General features: G+C 45.6%; 2 protein-coding genes and 1 pseudogene across 2 annotated transcripts; 2 read left to right on the plus strand and 1 right to left on the minus strand.

Moving 5' to 3' along the window:
- Positions 1-702: 702 nt before the first annotated feature.
- Positions 703-2,089, minus strand: LOC147981176 (uncharacterized; annotated as a pseudogene).
- Positions 2,090-9,840: 7,751 nt separating this feature from the next.
- SUVH4 (histone-lysine N-methyltransferase, H3 lysine-9 specific SUVH4-like protein) lies at positions 9,841-19,110 on the plus strand. Its single transcript, XM_048709856.2, has 16 exons — positions 9,841-9,971; positions 10,520-10,989; positions 11,083-11,148; positions 11,279-11,356; positions 11,447-11,501; positions 11,650-11,759; positions 12,846-13,025; positions 13,319-13,417; positions 13,896-13,994; positions 14,402-14,451; positions 14,613-14,701; positions 16,626-16,788; positions 16,864-16,969; positions 18,081-18,263; positions 18,389-18,619; positions 18,710-19,110. The coding sequence occupies exons 2-16, from the start codon at positions 10,540-10,542 to the stop codon at positions 18,821-18,823; spliced, it is 2,073 nt and encodes a 690-aa protein (XP_048565813.2). The 5' UTR covers positions 9,841-9,971; positions 10,520-10,539; the 3' UTR covers positions 18,824-19,110.
- A 938-nt stretch (positions 19,111-20,048) lies between these two features.
- On the plus strand, positions 20,049-21,521 carry LOC125549045 (trihelix transcription factor ASR3). Its single transcript, XM_048712543.2, has 2 exons — positions 20,049-20,904; positions 20,993-21,521. Exons 1-2 carry the CDS (start codon positions 20,379-20,381, stop codon positions 21,358-21,360), a joined length of 894 nt encoding a protein of 297 aa, XP_048568500.1. The 5' UTR covers positions 20,049-20,378; the 3' UTR covers positions 21,361-21,521.

A 21,521-nucleotide genomic window follows, 5' to 3' on the forward strand; every position in this document is an offset into this window, starting at 1 on the left:
TGTGTATGTGTACGTGTGAGTTAGCACAAGATAAGCATCCGTCAAAGAAATTTGATGCATGGTATAAGAACATGTCATCCATCATGAAAGAATAGTTATTGTGTATAACATGATGAGGATGCAAATTGAGCATACAAGTATATGGCACATCAATAGCATGTTTATTCATGGGAAGCATATTGTGCACATAAGTATGAGGATCATGCAATGGATGGGAGTGATCAAAATCTCCTAAAATGTATGAGGAAACTATGGGGGTCTCCTCATGAGCAATGTTGGAAACATCATGGAGAAAATGGACAACATCCAAAACAATGCATATCCAAAGCTAGGTGGTTATGGCATGGCATATGAGATAAATAATGCAAAGGTAGCATGGCATATGAGATAAATGATGCAAAGGTAGCATGCCAATATCATCACAAGAGAAACAAATGCCAATAACCACAGGCTTGTCATCTATGCCATATGTGCAAATTGGGTTCATTTTAATAGCATATGCATAGTCACTATGAAGAGAATGCAAATATGGCATATGATTGATCTCATGCATAGCATATGACAAGTCAAGTGGATTGGCAAACATGATGTGACCGAGAGAATTAGCACAAGAAATCCTATGTAACATGGCATCACAACTAAAAGACTCCACATGGCAATCATCATACTCATCATAAATGGGTAAATCATCGCATGGGGAAATCATACTAGCATGAAGCATGTCAATAGGGGGATCAACATCATGCAAGCAATCAATGTCATGAATGTCCACTAGTGGGACTAGAGCATCACCTTCACCTATGTTACCTTGTTCATTCCACTCAAGTGGTGTAGGTGAGGTGGGAAAGACCAAATGGTGGTCAAGATCATCATTGTGATGGAACCATGTGGGGGGTGCATCATATTCCACCATGGCCATCATCTTGTCCAAAGGTAGGACGAAGTCGTCGAGAAGCGGCGCATCATCGTATAAGGGACCTATCACCAAATGAGAAGACACAATAGAGGTAGAGGTCAAGTCGTTAGTGTTAAAAGTGGCCTCACATGACCTATCAACTATCTCACTCTCTCTATGTGGTGGTTCACTCACTCCCTCAAAATAGGTGCACTCAAACTCACATATGGTGGAGTCACTCATCTCACTCAAGAGGTGGGGGTTGTGGCTCTCCTCGCATGGGAATAGTGGAAACACATCATATATGGGGCTAGTGGTGAAATCACTCTCACTCTCAATATGGTGGCTAAAGTTACTCAAGTCATCACATGTCGCCGTGGTCGAAGGGAAAATCCCATGCTCAACCGTCTCGTAGTCGTCGTCGTGGATGAAGGCCGAAGATGGCACAACATCACTCTCGTCGTGGATGAAGGCCGAAGATGGCACATTATCACTCTCGCCTCCTAAGATGGAAGCATCATCCTTGCTCGCCACCGTGTCGCTCGCCTCCAAAGCTTGGTCCTTGAGGGTCTCCGTAGTCGTACTCGTCGCCGCACCGTCTTGAAAAAGAGTCATGGAGGACTCGGCATCGTCAATGCCACAAAGAGGGATGGCTTCGAACTTGGGAGTACAGTCTTGGAGCTCGTCGGGCTTGGACATCGTGGTGGTACTAGCCTCATGCTCGTTCTCATGGAGCTTGGTCGTCGCGAAGTGAGCTTGGGGTGGAGAAAGTTTGGCCTTCATGAGTTCTTGTTCCACCTTGAGAGCACCAATGTAGTTGTCGTTGAGGGACTTGTAGTTCTCGAGGAAGATCGTCTTGGAGATATCGTTGTGCAATCCCATCATGAAGTGGAACTTCATCGAAATGGGGTCGTCCACGCCGGCTCGTCGCAAGGCAATCTTCATCTCCTTGAAGTACTCGTCGATGGACTTGGATCCTTGGATGGTGTTCTCCAATTGGCGTTGAAGTTGTTCCGTGTAGGTTGGAGGCACAAACTCTCGCCGCAAAGCTCTCTTCGTCTTGGGCCAACTCATGTCGTAGCTCTCCGAAGGTGTGTGAAGCCACCAAGTGGACGCGTAGTCGTGGAAGTTCCTTGTGGCGCACTTCACTTGATCTTCGGGAGAGACTTGATGTACCTTGAGGTAGTCGTCCATCAAACGCTCCCACTCGAGATACTCCTCGGGTTCTTGAGTCCCATAGAAAGGAATCGTGTGGTTGATGTCGAGGTCGTAGTAGCTCGTGTAAGTCGCGGACTTGAGCTTGGGGAGCTTCTCTTGAGCGTAGTCTTGAGGTGCTTGTTGGCGAAGATGCCATATATCCGAAGGCGAGGATGCCTTGAAGTCGCTTGGCGAAGATGCCAAAGTGGTTGGTGTAGCCGTAGCTCCATCTTGGTGGTGCTTGTCTCGTGGTCTTCTCTTGTGGTCATGAAGTTTGGACTTGGTGTGAAGTAGAGCTTGTTGCGACTTGTAGGTAGGCGCATCTCAAGCATCTTCATGATGATGTTGTTGTTGTCGTGCTTGAGCTCGATGTAGATGTCGTTCGTCGTTGTCGTGCACATGTTGCTTGGAGGTGACTTGCCCTTCATGACGAGGTGGATCACAAACGTGATGGTGGTCGCCATGGAGATGTGGACGAGGACGACTTGCACTTGCATCATTTTTGCGCTCCGAAGACTTGTGAATTGAACGTCGCCACCTTAAGGATGATGAAGGGGAAGAACGGTTGATCAACAAGGTCCGAATCTCCTCCATCCTTGCATCTTGCTCCTCCTTTTGTGCGGAAAACTTGTTGTTGATGTAGTTGTACACGCCGTCGTTGTTGTGGAAGACCGGAGATGAAATGCCTTGCCTATCCATCACAAGATTCGAGCGAATATGAGTGGAGAAAGAGAAGAACGAATACCAAATGTACCTTGACCGAAGTTGAAAGTGGATCAATGATCACTCCAATGTGGACAAGGAAATAGCACAATTGGTACCAATTCTTGTCGGTTTCTCACACCTACACAAGTAAGGCTTATGGTGGAGCTCGGTGAGGATAGTGGCACAAACATTTGATGTAAAATGTTAGCAAGAGTCACTAATGTTGAAAGAGATTCACAAATTCGCAAGTGTAACAAGTAGACCAATAGCAATATGTGGCACACAGAAACACACACACACGGATAGATAAATGGGGTCGTGCAACCAAGGATGAGCACAAAATGTGGAATCCACGGAAAACGCTCGTGTTGCACAACTCAAGAGAGACGCTAGCACGATTGCTTAATAGGAGGATACGGCACTTGTGCACAACCTATAAGATGCAAAATGGATAACTTTCTATCCCAAGTATGCTATGTATGTATGGTTCCCGGTGTTTGATCCAAGATGATCGGATATGACAATCTTATGCAATGTGGTGGATGCTATGGCTATTTCTTACAAGCTTCTTTGCTCTTTCTCTTCTGCTTTAAAGCTTATTCTTTTTTTTGTATATGGCCACTTTGCGAAATGCACAAACCAAGATAGCAATTGTGTATATGCGGGAACAAACTTGAGGCACACGAGATGATATGATACCGATATGGTATGGTATGTATGCAATGTATGGTGTAGATCACTAATGTGCACAAGTAAGGTTGCCGGCAATACTCAAATGGCTAGTATCCATAGGCAAGTGACGCAAAATGGGCTAGGGGTGATCAATGCAATGGCAAGGGAATATACAATGGAGGGATACCACGATACCAAGATGATATGGAGGTTACCGTCCGCGGTGATGATGAGTGGCGGTGATCTTGATGGAGATACCAAGATGATGGTGACTCGTCCCTAAGTAGCCGAAACACCTTAGGAAACGGAAAAACCGCGAACTCAAAATCTCAATCGTCAAATGTCAAAATGGTGGTAGTGGGAAGTGGTGGTGTTGCACTAGGCAATGCGGAAGTGGAGGTTATGATGGTGGACTATACACGGTGTCAGAGTTGAAAGCACGGTCCCTAAGTAGCCGAAACACCTTAGGAGACACAACTCACAACACAACCAAAATTGGGTTAAGTTGGGGTGGCGGAAGTGTATAGTGGTCAAGCCTATGCGGAAGTGGTGGTGGTGGTTGAAGAAGAAGAAACCGTCCCTAAGTAGCCTAGACACCTTAGGAGACTCAAATCACTCCTCAAGCAACTACTAATGCGATGGGGAACAAAATTGGTTAGGTTGCGGAAGTCGGTGGTGGTGTAACGGATGATGTGGTGGAAGCCCTAGGAAAAGATGCCAAAATTGTCAAACTTTGATGGAGTCAAATGATGATGGTAGTATTTTTGTGGGAAGGGGGATGTCAAGAGCTTTCCAACGAGCTAAAGAACGTCAAAATCGGAGTTCGGATGAATTAGTTATGGCCGAAACAAAAATCAGCCGAAGTTGATATCTACAGGTAGCGGACGTCCGGAAATGGCCGGACGTCCGGTCGCCGGACGTCCGGTCGGGTCGGAAATCCGCTAATTTCAGCTCGGGTTAGGGGTTCCGGTCGTCCGGTAAGGTCGGACGTCCGGTGCTTCCTGGGTGTCCGGACGTCCGGTAAAGGGCCGGTCGTCCGGTGTATCGGGGTCAACTCGAGATCCGAGATTCGGAACGCGATTTTGGGCGGAATTTGGGGATTTTGGGGTCAAAATTGATGGGATTTCATGGATGAAAGATGGGGAAACTTGGGGAAATGCTAGATCCACTCGAAACCAGGCAAATCCATGGATCAAAATCAACAAAACATCATCAAACCAACAAATCACAAAAAACTTTGGGGCTATTTTTGGTGGGGATTTTCGAATTTAGGACGAAATCAAGCAAAAGAAGGCTAGAAAACGGTGGGGGAGGCTCCGAAATCGTGATCAACATGGCTCATGATACCAAGATGATGTAGGGTGGAACCCTAGATAGTCGATCTTTCACGAAAGGAGCGGATCCCAAAGAGAAACACGAAGAACACGTGGGGATTCACGAGGGAAAACACGAGAGAATCACTCAAACCAACAATATTCGATTACACATGTGCTAGATCCTCGAAACACAAAGAGAGATACAAGATCCAAAGTCAACAACGGACGATACACGGTAACCGGTTCTTCTCCGTGAGGAGGTCTTAATGGGGCCACCCAAGAGGGGGTCTTGAATCCAAGGGGATATTCTTCGTAGAGGGGCCGCGGTCTCTCTCGTGGAGTAGATCCGTAATGGATGAGCGTAGCTCTATCTCTCAAATGAGCTATCACAACGCTAACCCTAGAAAGGAGGAGGGAGAGGTCTATTTATAGTCTTAGTGCAAATGGGGGTGAAGTGAAGGGGTACATGGGCCTCAGCCCGCAACTGGACACAGCCAGGTACCGGACGTCCGCTGGGGACTGGTCGTCCGGTGGCTCGTGGGCGGCCGGACGTCCGGTAGGGGCCGGTCGTCCGCTCGATCTCGCTCGGAGGCTGGTGTAGCGGATTTCCGGTCTGGACCGGTCATCCGGTCGCTGGTCGTCCGGTGGCGTCGGACGTCCGCTCGTTTGGCTCGGGTGCAGGGACACCGGTCGTCCGGTGGATCTTCAGGCGCCGGACGTCCGGACCCGACCGGTCTTCCGGTGGCTGGAGCTTCTTCGACAGCTCTTCTTCTTGCGTCTTTGTTTCCACGCTTCCCTCGCGGATGGTGTAGGTGTTCCTTGGCGCTTGCACTCCTCCACGTCGTCCGCAGCGTTCCGACAACACCTATGCATGCACACGGGAGAAGTGTCAAGTAGTATACCATCCTCGAAGGGGTCAAGTGAGCACGTGTAAAGGATATGATTCACCTTTGTGTATGTGAAGTAGAAGTCCCACGTGTCACTTGCCAAACGGACTCTTGACATGGTGATGCCCGTAGGATGCTCCGCATCAATATCACATACACCCTCACTCAAAGGAACCGACATCCTTGTCGGCCCATCACAAACGTTCCCTCTTGATACAGGTATGTGCATCTAGTCTGGCACATGTGCCATGCCGTGTGTCACAATGGGCACAAGAGCCATGCGCCACATGCCCGCACACCTGACCCGCGCATTCCCATGTCGTGTGCCACAACGGACACATGCGCCATGCGCCACATGCCTGCACACCTGACCCGCGCATTCCCATGTAACCACAACAGTCGGTTCTGATACCAATTGTAACGCCTCGGCCACAACCACCATTTCCCGGCTATTACGTCTAGCGGGGTCTAGACTATACCCACAGACCAACACTAGTCTTTTTTGCGCATTTTGTCCTCACTCGTGCGCAGCGCATACAGGAGCAACTTCCCGATTGGTCACCCATCCTAAAATCGCTCCAAGACAAGCACCCATAACTTTGGAGTTCTTTGCGAATGAGCTCCCAAAAAAGAAGGAATTTCTTTGTTGATATGAGTAGTCTATCATTCGTATTAAGCCAAGCTCTGACAATAGCTCATGACAATTCTGTCGTACATATATTCTCATGCCATGACATGTCGGTTAATCTATGACCGGTTGGCCCGGATATCTATGTTACCCTCCACCCACGGAGTTTCGAAGCATACGCCTTTTGTCTATATGTTTTGCAACACCATTATAATAACATGTAGAACTTTGACGACACTGTTTTTACACAAAAAGGAGAGGTACATAGATGGAGTGAAGAGATGAAGCACTGTTCAAAGGACCTATAGTATCCCTGCTTCAACACGTTTAGTTGTAAAAAAACATTTGGAAGACATATTCATTGTCTACGATGCTGAAGGGATTCGTTGCAAGGAAAGCAATTTTTTCCTACGAGAAAACAAATAAACTCAAGATCCAATCTACTAGACGCTAGCAATGAGTGGGAAAAGGTATACACACCCTCGTAGAACATGCGTTTTTAACGATCTAAAGATCGTGGGCGATGTAGTCGTACTTTCGTCGAATCAATTCGATGTAGCACCGCACGAATGATGCCTCCGAATTGCACACACGTGCAGCTTGATGTCGTATCCTCCTTCTTGATCCGGCAAGTGAGGGGGAGAGGCGGATGAGATCGATCTGGTAGCACGACGGCGTGGTGGAGGAAGTATGGTTGAAATCCGATAGAGCTTTATTAAGAACTGCACGGATGAGTGACGTATGGAACGAGAGGGAGGCAGCCAACAACCGAGGTGTGTGGTCCTGTGGCCAGCCCATCCCTCCTCTATTTATAGGCGTGGGGGAGGAGTCTTGGCCCCTCCGCCAAACCTCTAGGGACTGCGCACCAAAGGGGGGAAGGAAATCTCCTCCTTCCTTCCCCACCAATCATGACCCCTCCTTTTTAGGGATCTTGATCTTATCCCTTCGGGATTTGATCCTATTCCTTTTAGGGGGGGGGGTATTTTGGTGTGTATGGACCAGAGGCATGGTGCCTTGGCCACCACTCATGTCCAGGTGGGTCCGACTCGGGTACCTTCTAGAACCTACCCAGTATAATACTGAAAATCCTAAACTTTTCTGGTAACCCCGAAAATACTTTTCATATATGTTTTCTTTGTCTCTGGACCATTCCGAAGCTCCTCGTGATGCCCGGGATCCTGTCTAAGACTTTGAATCAAAATTCGATACACACCATCTTATTGTCTCATAAAATCCTAGCGACACTGAACGTTAAGTGTGTGACCCTATGGGTTCGTGAATATGAGGATATGATCAAGACTCCTCTCCGATCCATAACCAATAGTGGGGCCATGGATGCCCATAATGGTTCCCAGATATTTCATTGATTGAACCACGATGTCAAGGATTCAAATAATCTCGTATACGATTCCCTTTGTCTGGCAATATGTCGCTAGCCTGAGATTTGATCATTAGTATCACCACAGCTAGTTAAATCTCGTTACCGGCAAGTTCTCTTTAGTCGTTCCATAATACAATACCCCCGTGACCAAACACATTAGTCACATGCTTGCAAGCTACTTAGGATGTTTTATTACCGAGAGGGCCCAAATATATCTCTCCGTTACATGGAGTGAGAAATCCTAGTCTTGATCCATGCAACCCAACTAGTGCCTTCCGAGATACATGAAGAGCACCTTTATGATCACCCAGTTACAAAGTGACGGTTGATGCCCACAAAGCATTCTTCCGGTACTATGGAATGGCATGATCTCATAGTCTAAGGAACAAATACTTGACATTAAGAAAGTTGTAGCAATTTAAACTTAATGACACGATTAAATGCTAAGCTTATGATTGGGTATGTCCATCACACTATTCTCCTAATGATACGACCTTGTTATTAACTGATAACTCATGTTCATGGTTAGGAAATCTTAACCATCTTTAATCAACGAGCTAGTCTAGTAGAGGCTTACTGTGGACACAATATCTGTTTATGTATCTATACATGTATTTAAGTTTTTGGTTAGTACAATTATAAGATAGAGAATAAACACTTATCAAGAATAAGGGAATACGAGAATAACAACTTTATTATTGCTTCTATGGCATATTTCCAATCGATGCACTGCTGGCTCGTAATCCTAGTTAGTGCTACCAACTGCTACAGTGTATTGTCAGACAAGAGTTCAGCAAGACCAGTTGTTACATATTCATTGTTTGTAAGGCACCGATGTCTCATACTCGCAGTTAATGGTTTCACGCCAACTCGTGATACAATTGTATTGTCAGACTAGATTTTAGCAAGACTACCTGTAAAATACAAGCGCAATACATATTCATTGTTTATAGCACAATATTGTCTCGTAATTGTAGTTAATGCTCCCGCGTCAGCTTGTGATAGCAAAATCGTACATGTATGCCCACACCATGACACATCGACTATTCTGCGCCTAACCGTCCGTATTGTTTTTTTAGTTGCGCTGGGTAACCAATGCTACCGTCTGCATGTAAATTCTAGAAGCGCGCGCTTAAAGCTACTTTAAATATATATTCTGCACCACCACTAATAGTATACAAAACTTTTCAAACCATGCCGCTTACCCAAAGGAGAGATGGAGAGCTAGAACACCGTTTAAACTTTTTGAAACTCCGATTGCTCCTGTTTTCCGAAATAAAATAAAATTAATGAAGAAAACAGCCCATGCTGCAACTATTATCGTTCCAGAAAATGGTTTTTGTTCTCTTCCTTGACCGCGCGGATTGTCTGACTAGATTCCAGCGAGACCAGTTGTAATTGTTGTTTTGTAGCGCACAGTGGGCTCGTAATTGCAGTTAATGCTCTCGCGTCAGCTTGTGACAGTTAAAGCGTACTACATGCATGTATGCCCGTTTATTTACAAAAAAAGAGAGATGGGCATGCTAGTTGCTACTCCCTCCGTTCCTAAATACTTGTCTTTCTAGACATTTCAAATGACTACTACATACGGATGTATGTAGACATATTTTAGAGTGTAGATTCACTCATTTTGCTCCGTATGTAGTCACTTGTTAAAATGCCTAAAAAGACAAGTATTTAGGAACAGAGGGAGTAGATGTACAGGAGAGGAGGGGCACCGTTCAAATTTCAAAAGCAGCCGTACAGGGGTCAATGGGGGGGTGTCGCAAGACGGGAATGGAAACCAGTGTGGCCTATGATGGGCCTATAGAGGCTGGCAGGAGGCACGAAGAAGGAAAGAAAATGTCTCACGGGCTCGCACTGGCCCGTTGGGGGCTCCCCGCACTGGCGCGCGCCGATTTGACTGCCTTTCCGAAATAAAATACTAAAACCGACTGCCCGCACCCCCATCGGACGGCCGCGCGGCGCGGGCGGCGAATCCTGGGCCGTCCGATGCCCGCCGCGGTGCGCCCGCCCGAATTTCAAATCCGCCCCGCCCGTGCGACGCCCCGCGTGCCACACACGCTTTGATGGGTGGCAGCGGCGGGTGATTTCGTCGTACCTTCGGGGGCAACACGGTAATCCCGCCTCGGAAAAGGCGAAGCGGCAGCTGGCCCTCGCTATTTTGCTTGGTCTGTGTCCCCTGTTTCCTGCCCCCCTCCCCCATCGCCTTCCCCTTCCTCTCCCTGTTCCGTTTCCGCCGCCTCTCCGCCTCCCCCGCCGCCGCGTCGCTCCTCCGCGCCCGGTAGAGGTGAGTTCCGCTCGGTCTGCTCCGTTCAGCCGTCTCGTGCTCGTGCTGCCGCGCCTGTCGGCGTGGTTTGGTCGCTTCGTTATGCAGAGCGGGTTTTTTTGCCGTCGATTTTGGGGGGTTTTGCTTGTGGTTTTCTGGGCGATTTCCTGCCGATTGTTCGTCTCCGGACGTCTTCGCTTCGTCTGTGGGTGCTATCAGGGCGGTAGGTTGGAAACTGATGGTGCTGTTCATTTCTGGGGTTTTTTGGTCACCATTTGTGGGGGTTTTGTGTGTGTGTTTTCCGGGCGATTTCCTGCCGATTATCCATCTCCGGTGGTTGTTTCTTCGTCCGGGGCTGTGATTAGGGTGGGAATTTGCAATCTGGTGCTTCCGGTCAACAGGGCGAGGGTTTTGGTGGGGTTTTCTGGGTGCGATTTTCTGCCCCCCATTGCTGCAGATTGCGCTGTATGCCTGTATCTTCTAATTTTGGTCAGCAGTGTCATGTGTAAGGAATTCAGGAAGGGAGACGAGAGCAGAGTATCTGACTATGCTCTATTTTTTCGCTGCAGAGTTTGTGGAGCTCCCGCTGATGGAGGGAATGGATTCGGTCGCCGTGATGGAGGTGGCGCTGGTGCCGGACCCGCTCTTCGTCGGCGCCACTCCCCTGATCCCGGCGCCACCGGAGTCGGAGCTCGTGCTGCGCCGCAGCGCCCGCTGCCTCGGCAAGCCACGCGTCCCAGTCTACGCGGAGCCGGAGGAGCCCAAGCAGTCCACCGGCCGCCGGGGCCGTCCTAAGAAGAAGAGGGACGAGGAGAACCAGGACCCGGCTCCACAGGTCGCTGCCAAGGTGCCCAGGAAGGCCGCCAAGGTCGAGCCAAAGGAGAGGAAGCCGATGCCGGTGGTTGGGCAGGAACCGGTTCCTGCTGATTTCACCGGAGCTGCCGCGGAGGACGACGCCCTGGGCACCGGGAAGAGTGCCAAGCTGCGGGTCAAGGAAACCTTGCGTGCCTTCAACAGCCACTACCTCCACCTTGTCCAGGTAGCCTCGTCTGTCTGAACTCTGAATGTTCAGGTTCTTTTCAGTTTACTGTATGCTTTGTCTGACTCTGACTCTCTGCTTATATGGGTGCAGGAAGAGCAGAAAAGAGCACAGGCTGTCATACAGGAGATTGCAGCCAAAGGAGCTGCCAAAAATAAGGTGTGGATTCTCGTGCAGTTCAAATTATGTTTCTACATGTGTATGCCGCCTGTCTCTTAGTGCTGTAACTCCTGTTCATTGTGGTGAATGGTCAGATTTGTAAGTTCTTCTGTTGTCCTTGTAAATGTAGGATGGCAAGAAAGGCGGCGAAGGTGAAGCCAAAGAAAAGCGCCCATCCAAGCGGCCTGATTTGAAAGCAATTACAAAGGTGTTCTGTTCTCTGCTTTTATTTTCATTGGTGCAAACCTACTTGACTTCTTTATTTAGGCTGAACTTGCCGTAATTGTTGAAATCTTAGATGCAAGAGAACAACTCTTTTCTTTATACGGAGAAGGTGTTAGGGCCAATACCAGGTCAGTCTGTCCTTCTAGTTCTATATACCAGGAAGAAAATTTGTAATTTGAGTTATTGTGAACATGATTTCAGTTTTTAGTATCCACCATATTTGATATTACGTTATCACCCTCTGGATGTATGATGCCCTGATATCCTCCTTCTCAGGGATCGACGTCGGGGATCAGTTTTATTCTCGTGCGGAGATGGTTGTCTTGGGCATTCACAGCCATTGGCTGAATGGTATTGACTATATGGGTATGAAATACCAAGAAAAGGTAACATCAATAAACATTTCCATAGCAACTGTCATACTCATCATCTTTTCCTTTTTTATCCCTTTAATGGTTGACGACAACTTGGTTAGTCCCAATAGTTTTTCTGTCCTACCACACATGATTATTGCCAATGTGGAGGAGTGAAAAGGATCAGAGAGAAAATAGCTCTCTCTTGATTTGGAGTCTGACTCTTGTATTAGTTAAATGTTGAAACTGCAAATTCAAAGCTTAGTGCCTTTGTGCGCTGCTGTCTCCTTGTATTGACTCTTCGTGTAGGCAAAAACTTAAGTCAGAAGCCGCTGTACAAGTTGTGTTTAGTGTTGACTCTACATGATCTAGAGAGTATAACAGTCATCAGCCGACTACTTTTCACGTGCCATTGTGTGACTGCAGGTTGTGACCCACTCATAGCAGCACTGTTCATGAAAGTGTTTTTAAGCGACACTTAAGCGCTGAGTGATGGCAAAACGTTTTGCTTTGGCCCTAAGTGGTAGATTGAGCGTTTTTTTAAATTGACCAGAATTTGGTTGTTTTTAGACAACTTTTGCTTGGCTGCTTGCGCAATAATGACAATTTGCTATTTATCTTAATATCAGGGTCTATTTGAACTGAACTGCATTTTAATTGGTAATTTGCTTGCTGTGTGAACCTCATGTGTATTTGCTATGGTGTGAACTGAATTTTAGATGTTATTTCAGTTACTTGTGTGCTATGTTTCCTATTTTCCTGTGCATATTATTTAAAAACAGTCAAATTCTGGCATTTTGAAAATGCTTAAGTGCTCTTAAGCGTTTTTAGGGTTAGGGTTTAGGATTAGTGCTCCGCTTCGCTTATGCTTTCCCATTTTTTGAAAATTGTATAGCAGTAAGCTATATAACATTTCCACTTTAGATCTCCCAATTGTCGAATTGATTTGCTGGGTGCAATTGTAATCCCTTCCTAAATTCTACTCTAGTTACCTCCTATTTCATGTCCAAGTTGATAAGCAACCATAATTTGATTCATGCTAGAGTAGAATTTGTTCAGATCATCTTCATATGTTTTGTTGGTATTTTTAGTTAGCTAACACTTTTGACATTTATGCAGAAGGAGTACGAGAACTTCACTTTCCCCATGGCAACTTGCATCGTCATGTCAGGGATATATGAAGATGATCTGGACAAGGCTGATGAAATTATTTATACTGGTCAGGGAGGAAATGATTTACTTGGCAACCATCGCCAAATTGGTTCTCAACAACTGAACCGTGGAAATTTGGCATTGAAGGTTAGTTTTAATGGTTCTTATCAGTTACATGTCATTAAAGTAAATCTGATTATAGTAAATCTAATGTTGTTTGTAATAGTTTCTCAACTTGTTTGTCAGTGATAACTTAGTCCATCTTCTAACTTGAATCTTCTTATATGTTAGAGTTTTGGTTGCCATACAATCTTGGAAGCTGTTTATCTTTATTTCACTGGAATCATGCCTAGCAATTTGCAATTTGCTGATTTTTTCATGCATCAATACCAATAGCAATTTTTTGATATATTGTATGTTCATTTCTTGTCATGTCGCAGAATAGCAAGGATAATGGCAATCTGATACGGGTTATTAGAGGTCATGTGGCCAAGAATAGCTACACCGGCAAAATCTACACATATGATGGCTTGTACAAGGTCTTATCCTTCACTTATCCCACATCGGTCACATTTAGACAATGTCACGTCAACAATATGTATCTTCGACTGTTACTTTTGTATGTATATGTTAGTAGAAAATTATGAACTGTTTCATTGATACTAGTTTTGGCCTTTATCAATATGACCATTTTTGTATATTAAAATTAAATTATAAAAGTTGACTGCGTACTTTCTAGAAACTCTTGTATTTATGAACGGAGGTAGTTTCATTTAAATGAATTAATTTTGTTTGATTACTTCCTTTACCACACTAGCTACTTGTTATTGATGAATGCTGGGTAACTCTCTCTGCCCTTTGGCACTCAACCACAAGCAGGATACGAAATAGCCAAATCCTTACCCAGAAATATAGTTGTTCATGAAACAACAAGATATGGTTCTTAGCATCTGCTAGTTCTGTACTTCTGTTATCTTCCTTTGGCTAATATTATTCCCCTCTGTTTTCAATCTGTAGGTTGTAGATGACTGGGTGCAGAAGGGAGTACAAGGACATGTGGTATACAAGTATAAATTGAAGAGGCTTGAGGGTCAACCGTCGTTGACAACCACTGAGGTATATATGCGTGAAACCCGAACTTAATTCCCACTGTACGTTGTGGTGGTGCTACAGGATTTCTTCTGCAACCGTGTACTATCTGATTTACAGATACAAATTACATTATGATTTGAGGGCATAAAATTTGTTCAAGTTTAGCCTACAGTAAGTTACATGACTGATGCTGGTGTAAGAATGCGCAATTGATGCTTGTTTTGGCGCTATAGATGGGTCTGAATAGAAAAAAAAATCTGTCACAAGGCAGATTTATCTCCAGTATGCTCACTGCAGGTTGAAGTAATCTAAAGATGATTGGTCTCTGTTTTTTATATCTTGATGCTGGATATATTTAACACCTTAACACACATTTATCTGCATTTTGTTCTTTGCCTTACTTTTTCCACATAAAATGTTTATTTCTGCAGGTGCGATTCACTCGTGCGGAAGCTCCCAGAAAGATTTCTGAATTACCTGGGTACATGATAGCTTTCCTGTTTTACCTTTCGTGATTTAATATGTTTATGATGGAGTTTTGATTTTTCAATCGAGGAATCTCAAACTGCTGAACTATTAATGTTTGTTCCTCACCCTGCTACCTATCCTAATAGGAATCATGTGCTGCCTTTTATTTGATAGGTTGGTTTGTGATGACATCTCTGGAGGACAGGAGAACATTCCAATTCCTGCTACTAATGTGGTTGACGACCCACCTGTTCCTCCATCTGGTATTACTAATTCATGATTTACGTTTTTTGTGTGCTTAAGTTTCAGCAGACAGCATATACCTTCAAGTAAAAACAACAATAAACATACAAAGACTCTTAGTCCCAAACTAGTTGGGGTAGGCTAGAGTTGAAATCCATAAGATCTCAAAACCTAGTCATGGTTCTGGCACATGGATGGCTAACTTCCACGCACCTTTGCCCATGGCTAGTTCGTTGGTGATACCAGTCCGTCAGGTTTCTCTTTACAGACTCCTCCCATGTCACGTTTGTCGTTTGGTCTACCTTGACATCTCATTATCATCACGCTTTATCCTTTTGCTATGCATCTGTGCTTCTGTAGGCCTACATTGTATATGCCCAAACCATCTCAGATGATGTTGGACATGCTTCTCTTCAGTTGGAAACTAGTCCAAATCGAACTCAAAAGCAACTGGGCAATCCAGCTTCCATTGAAGCAGCTTCCCTGGAACTAGTTAGCCCAACTCTATCACATATATAAAAATTCTGGATCCGTTCCTTCGTTGTTTGGCCACCTATCCACCTTAGCATGTGCATCTCTAGTATACCAGAAGCTTCGTGCCACTTCATCCACCCAACTTTGATTCGACGACTCACATCTTCATTGATATCACCATCTTTTTGCAGCATCAACATCAACAAAACGTTTGTTGATGCAGCACTCTCAGGTTAAGATTTATTTAAATTCAAGACCAGATATTTCTCCATGCATGTTCTAGTATATCTCAGCAGCAACTCAACCTGGCAATCGGGTCGGGTTTGGTCGGGTTGACCTCTACCAGACCCATGCACAACTACACTATCGGGTCAATCATCAACCCACGACCCTACCCATGGGTCTAGAAAGATACCCATTCCCGAACCCACCGGGTAACCCGACCCAGTCGGGCACCCATCGGGTATGGCAGCACAGGCCATTTAAATATTTTTTTTGTGTTTATCAATTTTGCTTGCCTAAAATTTCAAGGTAGGTGGGGTCTTATCAACCCAATTTTTTATAACAAAGCTTTTATATGCCATATGCCACAACCAGTAACTAGGTAGTCAGCCTCCTGCTAGCTTTATAGTGATATGCTTTCATTCTTCCTGGCTGGTATCTACCTGCAGTTTTGAGGTAGTAGTGTCGTGTGGCTGGTATCTGCATGGGCCGATCTCAAAACGAATTTTGGACCCGCAATGCTTCAGACCTGTGTGAATGATAAAAGGATTAAAGCCTTCTCATGTGTCAGATTGTTGGTTGAATGACGAATTTTGGTCTGAGTTCGTCTTGGACTCCTTTACTGCATGTGCACTGTGGCCTGTGTACCAGTCGATAGTAATAATATAGTACTCCCTCCGTCCCAAAATAAGTGTCTCATGCTTAGTACTAACTTTAGTATGGTTAAGCACTTAGGCTGCATGTTGTGGGCTGACCAATGATTACTCTATTTTGCTGAGAAAGCTGGCAGCTAGTTCTGAACTGCATAGCGCAGTCTACTGGATGCTATTTTAGAGAAAAATGTCTATATAAAGCGACCTTTTCAAATAGCAATTGGCAAGTAAAACAAATAAATATGATTATTAATATGAATCGGGTGACCCATGGGCACAAACTTGCGCCCATACCCTAGGCAAGACCCATGGGTGAAGATGGCGACCCATACCCTACCCATTCAGGTCGGGTGGCCATGGGCGGCCAAGCCCATGGGCCGGATTGCCGGGTTCATCAACCGCTGTAATTAATAGTCATCAGTTTTTATCATATACAGATTACATTTCTTTGAAGTGTTCTTCTATCAGCTTAACTACCATGTTCTTTCTATTTTGTTTGTCTCCATGTCCTCTTTTTGTCTTCAAAATATGCAGTACTCTTTAGTGGCTAAGTTGTTGTCTGCTTTTGGTTCCCTTACCTTTGGCAATTCTGTAGGTTTTGTGTACTCCAAATCACTAAAAATCTCAAAAGGCATAAAGATTCCATCTGATTGTGCTGGCTGTGACTGTGAAGGAGACTGTGCTAATAACAAAAATTGTTCATGTGCTCAACTTAACGGCTCGGATTTGCCTTATGTATCATTTAAGAATATTGGCAGGTAAAGTGTAACGGTCCAAATTCCTTAGTTAAGCAAGACCATCTCTTGCTTTGTGAGCTAATGGTTTTTCTTTAGGTTGGTGGAGCCCAAAGCAGTCGTATTCGAGTGTGGTGCTAACTGCAGCTGCAATCGAAACTGTGTCAATAGAACATCTCAACAAGGGCTGCAACATCGCCTAGAGGTTTGTATTTTGCTCTTCCTCTAATCTTTTAATGTTTCCAGTTTCCACTTTTCTACCTTGCCAGGAACTTTCACATGTGCTAATCTGATAATTGTGCAATATTATATAGATGTAAGTGTAGTTGATAATGATGGCTTTGGTATATTTTTTTGTATTTGTATTTGTGGTAGTAAAATTCCATAGATAAATCACATGTTATATATGCGGGCTCAACTTAAATAGTTTGTTTTAACCAAACATCACTCATTCTCTGTCCATTCTTCAGTTTTCGTCCCTCTAGGTTTATGTACGCCACTGCCATCGTTTATCCCGCGTATTCCCTATTTTCATTCAAGGAAGACACTACACATTTTAGTGATTTCTAATTTTGATATTAGCCTGCCCAATGCCTGGAAGCAACCGTATCTGTTAATTTAACTGCTGTCCTATGTCTTGTTACGTTTGCTATTTTCATTCAAGGAAGACACTACACATTTTAGTGATTCCAAAGTTTGATATTAGCATGCCCAATGCCTGGAAGCAACCGTATCTGTTAATTTAACTGTTGTCCTATATCTTGTTACGTTTGCTATTTTCATTCAAGGGAGACACTACACATTTTAGTGATTCCAAAGTTTGATATTAGCATGCCCAATGCCTGGAAGCAACCGTATCTGTTAATTTAACTGCTGTCCTATATCTTGTTACGTTTGCTGTTTTCATTCAAGGAAGACACTACACATTTTAGTGATTCCAAAGTTTGATATTAGCATGCCCAATGCCTGGAAGCAACCGTATCTGTTAATTTAACTGCTGTCCTATATGTTGTTACGTTTGCTATTTTCATCCAAGGAAGACACTACACATTTTAGTGATTCCAAAGTTTGATATTAGCATGCCCAATGCCTGGAAGCAACCGTATCTGTTAATTTAACTGCTGTCCTATATCTTGTTACGTTTGCTATTTTCATTCAAGGAAGACACTACACATTTTAGTGATTCCGAAGTTTGATATAGCATGCCCAATGCCTGGAAGCAACCATATCTGTTAATTTAACTGCTGTCCTATCTCTTGTTACGTTTCCTATCTTTTATATGCTGTAGTTGCTCAACAAACTGAACCCCAATGTAGGTGTTCAAGACGGCTTCCAAAGGATGGGGCGTTAGGACCTGGGACACAATCCTCCCGGGGGCTCCAATCTGTGAGTATGTTGGGGTGTTGAAGAGGACTGAGGAAGTGGATGGTTTGCTACATAACAACTACATATTTGACATTGATTGTCTTCAAACTATGAAGGGTTTAGATGGACGGGAGGTACTAATTGCTTCACTTAAAGCTTTCATTTTGCTTACATTACATCATTTGTCTCATTGCTTGGTTTCGTAGCTTGTTTCTGAAAAATGGAGGGTTTTAAATTATTTGTTTCTGCTCTTGCACAGAAAAGGGCAGGGTCTGATATGAATATGCCATCACTTCACGCTGAGAATGATTCAGAGGCACCACCGGCACCGGAGTACTGCATAGATGCTGGCTCTATTGGAAGTTTTGCGAGGTTCATAAACCACAGCTGTAACCCTAACCTCTTTGTCCAGTGTGTCCTAACCAATCACCACGACGTCAAGCTAGCCAAGGTGATGCTTTTTGCTGCTGACACGATACTTCCACTTCAGGTGAGTTGATTTCTGTTGCGTCTCTGTAATTTTTCCAGTTACAGCCCTATAACTTCTCTCGAGTTCTAATAACTGGTATGTGCTTTGCAGGAGCTCTGCTACGACTATGGCTATGTCCTGAACAGCGTCGTTTCTGCGGATGGCGAAATTGTCAAGCTGCCATGCTGCTGTGGTGCCCCAGACTGCCGCAAGCGACTTTACTAGTTGGGCTCTTCTGTTCTGGATTTTGGAGAAAGCAGAAGTATATGTAGTAGTATTGGGAGCATGAGTGTGGCCATGCCTGCTGTGTATATGACAAGCAGGACATCCTATGATTATTAGCGAAAGAAGCGGGTTCTCATTTTGTGTAGGATAGATGACATGCTGGACATGCTAATTATATTTTAGCAAACAAAGTTTGTCTAGGTGGTGACATGTTGGTCATGATGGCATGATATTTTGTGAACAACTGATCCATATAAGCAACGGAAGGATTAACCGATCTTTTGACATTTTTATGTGTTCCTTGCATCATGCTTCTGAAATCCCTCTTCATATTTCAGCATATTACACATAATTTGGTGTGAGTGCTGTGTTCTGCTGTCAAAATTATGACAGAAGATGAGATATAATTTATTGCCATATACTCCCTCCGTTCCTAAATACTCCCTCCGTCACGGTTTATGCAATGCGCTCTAAATCTTGTCTATTATGAAAACGCACGTAAATTTAACTGTGCCTTCTAAACTGTGATGGAGGGAGTATAAGTTTTTTCTAGAGATTTCACTATGGACTACATACGGATGTGTATACACATAGTTTAGAGTGTAGATTCACTCATTTTGCTCTGTACGTATTCCATATTGCAATGTCAAAAAGGACTTATTATTTACGAATCGGAGGGAGTAATTTCTAGAGTGAATTCCTTTTTTACCTTGTAGTTGTACATTTGTGACACATATTACCCTATTTAGCGGAACTTTTATCGAAATGTCAGATTTTGAAGACTTTTAACACGGTTTTACCCCAGTTTTACATTTTGTTTGTTTATGGTCGATAGGATCGGCATGTTGCGTCATTGATTCGTAAAAAAAACTGTAAGGATCGGAGGGCATCATTGGCGATCTTGTCCAAGCTTCTCTTGTCTATCTGTTCCACTCCTTGTGGCCGTCCACATGTTTTTGGATACAGGGTGTCACCTCACACCTTACCTGATGGACACGCATCAAAAAACAAGGGTCCAAAGATTTCAAAAGGGGTATTCTAGACGAATTTTCACTCAAAGGGGTAATTAGTGTCACAAATGTATAAATATGGGGTAAAAAGTGGAATTCACTCTAATTTCTACTTCTGTCTGTCTCATTGCTCGAGAAATGCCAGCCTGTGCTCTCTGTGGCTGTGGATGCGAATTGATAGTGCTGCCATACCCATACTGCTGTCGAACAAATTAGTCCTCGGCAAATTCATATATCAGCATTGATTTGTATCTCCTCTTGGGTACAGGTAATATTTGGGGTGGCATATTTGTTGCTTTACAAGTTTAATTTCCTGCTGATTTTGGGCTGTGCTGCCAGCAGTGGTATGGCAGTAAATCTATTAACTTTTTTGGATAAGTGCAATGAGATATAGATGGCACTAGCTGTGCAGGGTTAAGTTCTTGCCAATTTCTGCCCTGCCGATTTTAATGGCCAAGGAAACAGCAGTGCATAAATCTCAGCCCGGCGAGGCCTCTCGATCTCGACGCGTGCCCATCCTCTCCTGATTCGAGCCTAAGGAAGAAATGATGTCTGCCAACGGCGACTCTCCGGCCGGCGCCGCCGTGACGACGCCGAGGTCGCGGCTGCCGCGGTGGACGCGGCACGAGACGCTGGTGCTGATCCAGGCGAAGCGCGTGACGGAGCAGCGGGCGGCGCAGCCGGTGCGGCTCAAGTGGGCGGTGGTGTCGGCCTACTGCCGGCGGCACGGCGTGGAGCGCGGGCCCATGCAGTGCCGCAAGCGCTGGGGCAACCTCTCCTGGGACCTCAAGAAGATCGTCGCCTGGGAGAAGAAGCACGCCGCCGCCGTCGCCGCCGTCGCGGGCGACGCGGACTCGGCGGCGCCGGAGCGCGAGTCGTTCTGGGACATGCGCGGGGAGGAGCGGCGCGCCAGGCAGCTGCCGTCGTCGTTCGACCGGGAGGTCTACGACGCCATCGTCGGCGCCGGCGGCGCCGCCAACCAGCTGAAGCCGGACTCCGCCGAGGAGATGGAGCTCGCCGACGACGCCGACGAGCACCCGCCGTCGCCGATGATGGTCATGCCCATCCAAGGTAAGGGCCGCCACTACATTCGAACGCGAACTTACTTGCCACTTGCCACGTACTCATATGTGTCGCACGTTTTTTTGCCGCTGCGCAGCGAGAATGTACGTGCCGCCGGCCTCCTCCCAGTCCCAGCGCGAGTGCTCCGATCCGGCGACGGAGAGCGCCAAGAAGCCGGCGTCGGACAAGAACTCGACGTCGCAGCAGGACAGCGAGGCGACGTTCGGCGCCGGAGTCGGGGCGGAGGACACGGACACGGCGACGGCGACGCCAACGGCAGGGGCGGGGACGACGAGCATGGGGAGGCAGATGTCGGAGGCGCTGGAGAGGGGCAACCGTTTGCTGGCGGAGCAGCTGGAGGCGCAGAGGGCGAACTGGGAGGCGGACAGGGAGCACCGGAGGGCGCTCCTCGCTGCCGTCAACAAGCTCGCCGACGCCGCCGCCAGGATCGCCGAGAGGCTCTGACGTCTCGACCGGATGAATTCTCGTCGTCGACACCGATCGATAGCAGAGATAGGAGATGAGGCCGATTCAGAGTTTCAGATACTACTAAGTTAGACCAAAATTAAGAATGATGCTTTCCGTATGACTATCAAATCTATCATAGATAATGTTGAGTATTCTTC

Source organism: Triticum urartu, chromosome 3A (assembly GCF_056163025.1).
Source record: "Triticum urartu cultivar PI428250 chromosome 3A, HENAU_Tu73, whole genome shotgun sequence".
Taxonomy (NCBI): Eukaryota; Viridiplantae; Streptophyta; class Magnoliopsida; order Poales; family Poaceae; genus Triticum; species Triticum urartu.

Bases quoted from the DNA above. Each gene is read 5' to 3' on its own strand.
- SUVH4 (XM_048709856.2), top strand. From the start codon at position 10,540: ATGGAGGGAATGGATTCGGTCGCCGTGATGGAGGTGGCGCTGGTGCCG. The intron at 11,502-11,649 runs GTCAGTCTGTCC...CCTCCTTCTCAG, and splicing joins GGTGTTAGGGCCAATACCAG to GGATCGACGTCGGGGATCAG. The intron at 11,760-12,845 runs GTAACATCAATA...ACATTTATGCAG, and splicing joins GTATGAAATACCAAGAAAAG to AAGGAGTACGAGAACTTCAC.
- LOC125549045 (XM_048712543.2), top strand. From the start codon at position 20,379: ATGATGTCTGCCAACGGCGACTCTCCGGCCGGCGCCGCCGTGACGACG. The intron at 20,905-20,992 runs GTAAGGGCCGCC...GCCGCTGCGCAG, and splicing joins GATGGTCATGCCCATCCAAG to CGAGAATGTACGTGCCGCCG.